Genomic DNA, 6,037 nt, shown 5'->3' with positions numbered 1-6,037 from the left:
CAACCACTGTCAGATACTTTCATTAGGCCTGACCAAATTCAGATTCGCATTGAAAAATCTCACGTTGAGAAATAAAACACTTCCTAACAAATGCAACCCCGTACCAAAATTCGTATGTAAGCTTAGTTAATGATAGTAAATTGCTTTGTGAATAGAAGAAACATTTACATAAAGGACCAAAATGGGTATATTCTTGCATGTTGGTCAATTTCATAAGGAATGGCGATAAGGCGAGTCAAGTCAACAAGATAACCTTAACCAAGAACATCCTTTTCAACTCGATTCCTCTCCAAAATTTATCAAATTACACTCGTGTTCATCAACTACATACAAGTGACGAAATTCGTTTAACATTCGTTTGATCCGTTTCCTCTTCACATGTTGAATCAATTTCTTTATAGTCAGAGACCGTTTTACTTCCTAAACTTTGCATGTCAACTCACTATCTCACATACAAAAGATAATATGCCAATGCTTGAGTAACCTCCGAAGATAATTGAAGATCAGAAACGCCTCGTAGGATCGAAGTTACTAAGTCAATGTTTCTCCAAGGATTTTGATTTGGTTTAAAAAAACTGCACACAACAATTACATCTTTCTTATGCTACGAATGGGGAAAAACATTAGATTCAAAATCCCCAATTGGAACATGTATTCATCATTAACGGAAACTTGTATTTCAAACGACCAATTTAGCCACTTTGGCCTTCAGAACAAAACATACTATGATTAGCTTTGTTCTGCATTAAATACTAGTGGGGTATAAAGCAACACCTTGAGTTGCTCGGGTCGTTTGGTAAAGGCGGATATCACATGATTAAATTTGGAATTAAACTTATAATTCGATTGGTTGAAGGTATAACTTCCAAGATAAATTTATACCACAAACTTGGTGTTATTTTATTCCACGTGAGAGCTCGGATAAATTAGTCCCAGGATTATGCGTTAGTCATAATCTTTGCACACCCCCGAAACAACAAACGCAGCAAAACTACCCGTAGTTAAACCCACTAAGACGATTATGCATAGAAAATGAAAGACTGTGATCCACCAAGGAAAAAATTCCAGCAACTAAGCCATAGAATAAGGTAACATCCAACTCAAGTTTTGGAAAAGTAAGAATATGCAAAACCAAATTTCTGGAGGAACATGGTTCAATCTGCCAAAATTGTTTCATAACAGAGACTATAACGACATTAAAACTTAACATCTTCTGCATTCCGGTATTCATTGCTTACGCCTTTGTCTTTCTAGAAGCCAACTGAGTCTCCGGCTGCATCACAATGAGAATGTTTTAGGCACATTTCAAAAAACATGTTTGGCAAAGACAAAGAACTGGTATCCAGATGACAAAAGAAAGCAATAGGCAAGCTATAAGCAAGTGCAAGATTCCACTGCATATGCAAATCATAAAATAAACAGTGACAAGAAAATAGTTTACCTCCTTCTTGACGGACTCTTCCTTCTCAGACAATGTCAACTCAATATGGCAAGGGTGAGACATATAGGCTACAAAAATGCCAAGAGGTTAGGATTGAGATATCCATCACTAGATACAAGAAGAAGAAAACAAGGACACTTACGGTTGATTCGTCCATGAGCTCGGTACGTGCGGCGCCTCTGTTTTTGTGCTTCATTTACTTGGATGTGAGAAATGAAAAGTGAATCCACATCCAAGCCTTTAACCTAAATAAACTCAAAAGAACAACGAAAACAGCTTAAGGCACATAGAACAATCAAGAAAGCTATGCATATTCTTTTTAGGAAAAAACATAACATAATCTGACATTACCTCAGCATTGCTCTCAGCATTTTTGAGTAAATCTAGAATAAACCCTGCAGATTTCACAGGCCAACGTCCTTGACCATTTGAATGGCGATTCTTTGCCTGAGCAGTACGACCAACCCCACGACAAAAGCGTGTGAACGGGATGGCTTGTTTGTGGGCAAGAACATCCTCAAGGTATCTCTTGGCCTTGTCCAACGGCATCTTCCTAAGTGCATGTGCTGTCTCTCGTGTATTCTGTAAGTCGATAATGCATACATATTTAGTAAGGACTGGTAAGGATAGCAAAACCATCAGAAATTCCAGAACTACTAATTCCAACAAAGGGTGAAAGGGGTCGTATTTGTAGACAGTATTCCAATTCATTTTTGAGAAAGTGCTTTGTGCTACACAGGAATGGTTAGAATCAAGGTTAATTCATGACCTGGGTTTTGCACCAAGTACCTCAGTAAATTTATTTCGACAAGGACCTCACTAAAAATTACCACTGAATATTACTAGATCAGTCTTATTTACCAAAATATATTTAAAATAAGAAAGAAAAAAATGAAAGAACAGAAGCTCATGTTAAATACATCTGAATGTTTAAACCACTTAAATGCCAACAAGAATGACAAAAATTAAGTAACACATAGCTGAAGCAAAATGGACTAAAACCCAGAATGAAATTGAGGACATATAAGTCATATGTTCAAACCAAAAAGAGTGACATAACAACTTGCGCCCTCATGAATTATTGAAAAGACAAGGCATTGCGACTTTAGTTGTCAAAGAAATATTTGGATTGATCAAAATGTGATATGCAAGATCTGAAGTGAGATAGTTTAACAGTAAACATTGGGAATCTGAAAATGAATGTTGGAAAACAACTCGACCTAGACTCTGCAGAAACCATCGAAGTGCAAAATACTTTGTTGAAATTACTATTTTCGTCAATAGCTAAACTCATTTTCCATAAACAATTTGCAACTAGCAACAGCTTGGCAAATGAAACATCGGAGACTGTTTTCATAATGGCAAGTGGTTCCAAAACCTTCTTTATTGATAATTGTGGTGTTGGGACTAGTTGCACAAACCTAGGCTAATTCCACGAGGTACATGCTAACTCCACCAGAACAGGTAAGGGGTAAATGTGTCCCCACCAAGGCTTGACACTACATTGACCACTAGGTCACACCTCAGGGCGTACTACGACATGCAAGCTTGCTTCTAAGTTTAAACTGAAATACGCCCTCCAAATCCATTCATATAGTACCACACTTGTTTGGCATTCACTAGTTACAGCAAATTAAGAGTTGTCCACATTTATATCAACAGCAGACTCATAGCATGCTTCTATGATCAAGGGGAAGTGTTTTCTTACACCTTTGAATTACTTGCTACCATCAAGCTGACACTGTTTAAGACTAATTCCAAACATGCACAGCTTTTATTTATCAGTATTACACATACACTGTGTTAATGATGGGTCTCGAGGAAGGTCCAGTTTATAAATAATTTTTGTTACTTAATGAATACTATAAAATTACAATTTGAGAAGGCATCTATTCTAAGAAAATTATGTTACTTAAATGAATATAAAGGGTGCAAGCAATTGACAATGAGAGGTAAAATTACGAACCTTGAAATGAACTCTGAGACTTGAACCCCTGGATTTGCAAGCTAATGCATGAACGCGAATTAAACTCAAATTTTTATAAAGAAAATAAAATAAAATATATAAAGCAACGTCCAATAAATCGAATCTACACATGTGAATAGATCATAGCTCGAAAACTAAATGCAAATAATATTAGGTACTCACATTTGGTGGGGTTATCGGGTTCCTTTGAATACTTCACCTACATTAACCAAAGCATTTCCACGTAAGTAAAAAATTTGTTAAGGTTGTTGGTCATAATGAATCGACCGGCAAACTAATTGGTGGCTTACCATTGCTTCCAGCTGCTGCTTCAGGTCAGTCCGTTCTTTGTTAACCCAAAGGAGAGGAAATACAAAGTTAGGTTTTCAGCTTAAATGGGAAGATGATAGGGTTTTACATGTCAATTGGGCTAGCCTAGTGGGCTTTCTACAGTAATGGGCCTCCCAATTATTTGTTTTTCTTGGTGTTCGCTTTTTGTACAGTAGTTATACAAGTTACAATGGGCAATTCGCACGATTGCCCTTCCTTTGGGATGGTCTTTAGTTTTTGCCCCTCAAAATGTTTGGTCTTTAATTTTCATTCTTCACAATACAGAACTCCTGAATTTTCCAGCAAATGTACCACGGCGCCTGTCGAACCCTCGCTTAGGCATAAATTAAAAAAATCGCAAAGCAAGTGCTGTCGCGTGTACGCCGCACTGCATACACTTTCCAGTGAATATCCGCATAACTATAAGTTCCGCCTATAAGGCAAAGTTTATGCCTTAATGAAAAGTTCGTTTCAGTGCATACTTTTAGTTATGCCTAACTAAAAGTCCGCCCATAAGGCATAACTAAACTATGTCTTAAGGAAAAGTCTGTTTTGCTGCGTACTTTTAGTTAAGGCTTAACTAAAAGTTTGCCCATACAAGCGCATAAGATGCCGGTCCGCATAACTTTGTTATTCCTTAACAAGTGTATGCCGGGTTCGTATACACGCGAGAAAGCCAAGCCTTGCCTTGCAATTTTTTTTTTTTAATTTATGCTCGAATGGAGGTTCAACTCGGTAACCTCGATAAGGCCATTTTTCAAGTCAAGGCAAAACTTAAAAAGACCACAAATAGCGAGAAAAAATATTTAAAGACCACCCCAAAAGAAGCGGCAATCACAAGAATTTTTTTACAATCGAGATGTCTTTATAACAGCATCATTATATAATAACACTCTACTATAACAATCATGTTTTATGTGGATTTGACCTTTCATATTATGTTGTATTATATGTTGTCTAGAACAACAACTCGTTATGGCGGCCAAAAATTATTGGAACAAATGACGTCGTTATAGAGAGGTTGAACTGTATAACCAAACAAATAGATTTTATTTATTGTGCAGATCAGGCCCCAACAAATCAAAACTAATTACACTTTTAGCCTTTGCAAGAAAGCTCTACATCTATAAGGTCTCTAACAAAAATCTCTCTTTTAATCTGTGTAACTACCTCAACTATCTAGACATATGTGCTTTTAAATAATTTTCAATTCTAGGCTCTCCAAGTATGATAGACCATTGCCCCCAAACTGCTACCAACACTTACTTGCAGACCAGTCCATTGTTCCTGGCCTCTTTTTACTTCTGTAATCCAAGGGCAAACACTAAACAATTATTCCAATATAAAAAACATCGCATAAAATAATACATTATTTATTTAACTATGTAAGAAAAAATAATCTCCACATAATACTAAACACGAACTTGTGGTGTATATGAATTTGAGTATTTTTTGACATTAATGAATCAGAGCAAAGAAAATTTCTTTCAAGCTTCTTTCTGTGTGATTAGAGTTTCACAAGGCAATGTGAATGATACTTCTGTTGACAATTGTATCGGTAACACCTGTATTAGCTAAAATTTGAAGATTAAAATTGTGAATTGATGCATGAATGAAAGGGAACAATATTTATAACTAATGTTAAGCCTTAACACAAATGGATCGTACCTTTATCAACTACTCAACCTTTCCATCTAGATGGAAAACATTGAGTTTTAGGGTAAGTAATTGAAGAACAAGTGCTTCATTCCGTGAACACGTGATAACCGCCGATTGTGATCGCCCGATATGAATGTTGCCATTTCGTTTAGGCATTTCTTTTTTAAGTCCTAAAGGGGAACTTATTCATTTCTATTTTGTTCATATTCAATGTGGTAATGGGAATGGCTATAGCCAACATCAAAGATATTATATTCTTCAAAGGATCATCCTCCTCATCAACAACAATTTCTATACAAATTTTCAAAGAGACGAGCCATATTGCCTCAATCGAAGTTATGAGATTTCACTTATTTAAAGCTTTGAGGAAATGGTTAAATTTGTTTCATTTGCATTTAAAGATATAGCCTTTAATCTTGAGAAGAGAATGTATGCGTCTTATTAGTTTGTTTGAGACGTTACTACACTAAAGCTTATTTCTTTTTTTCCAGTTGATTTGTAATTGTGGAGGGTGAGGTGGGAATGTGGATATGACTATTTTATCTTTTTGTATCATTTAAATACTTTTTATTAGTTGAAGATTTTTTTTATCATTATTATTATTATTATTATTTATATATTTATTTATTTTCAATTTTGTT

The 6,037-nt window shown here is 35.6% G+C and overlaps 1 protein-coding gene across 1 annotated transcript; it reads right to left on the bottom strand.

Annotated features, from left to right (window-relative positions):
* Window positions 1–1,062: 1,062 nt before the first annotated feature.
* On the bottom strand, window positions 1,063–3,832 carry LOC132055221 (large ribosomal subunit protein uL22y-like). Its single transcript, XM_059446922.1, has 7 exons — window positions 3,719–3,832; window positions 3,591–3,627; window positions 3,408–3,448; window positions 1,793–2,023; window positions 1,584–1,686; window positions 1,442–1,509; window positions 1,063–1,273 (listed from the first exon to the last, which is right to left on the bottom strand). Exons 1-7 carry the CDS (start codon window positions 3,719–3,721, stop codon window positions 1,235–1,237), a joined length of 522 nt encoding a protein of 173 aa, XP_059302905.1. The 5' UTR covers window positions 3,722–3,832; the 3' UTR covers window positions 1,063–1,234.
* Between the last annotated feature and the right edge of the window lie 2,205 nt (window positions 3,833–6,037).

This window comes from Lycium ferocissimum, chromosome 5 (assembly GCF_029784015.1).
Source record: "Lycium ferocissimum isolate CSIRO_LF1 chromosome 5, AGI_CSIRO_Lferr_CH_V1, whole genome shotgun sequence".
In the NCBI taxonomy this organism is placed as follows: domain Eukaryota; kingdom Viridiplantae; phylum Streptophyta; class Magnoliopsida; order Solanales; family Solanaceae; genus Lycium; species Lycium ferocissimum.
This window is presented reverse-complemented; position numbering and strand designations above follow the sequence as displayed.

Bases quoted from the DNA above. Each gene is read 5' to 3' on its own strand.
- LOC132055221 (XM_059446922.1), bottom strand. The intron at 3,449-3,590 runs GTGAGTACCTAA...TTCATGCATTAG, and splicing joins ACCCGATAACCCCACCAAAT to CTTGCAAATCCAGGGGTTCA. The intron at 1,510-1,583 runs GTAAGTGTCCTT...GCATTTTTGTAG, and splicing joins AGCTCATGGACGAATCAACC to CCTATATGTCTCACCCTTGC.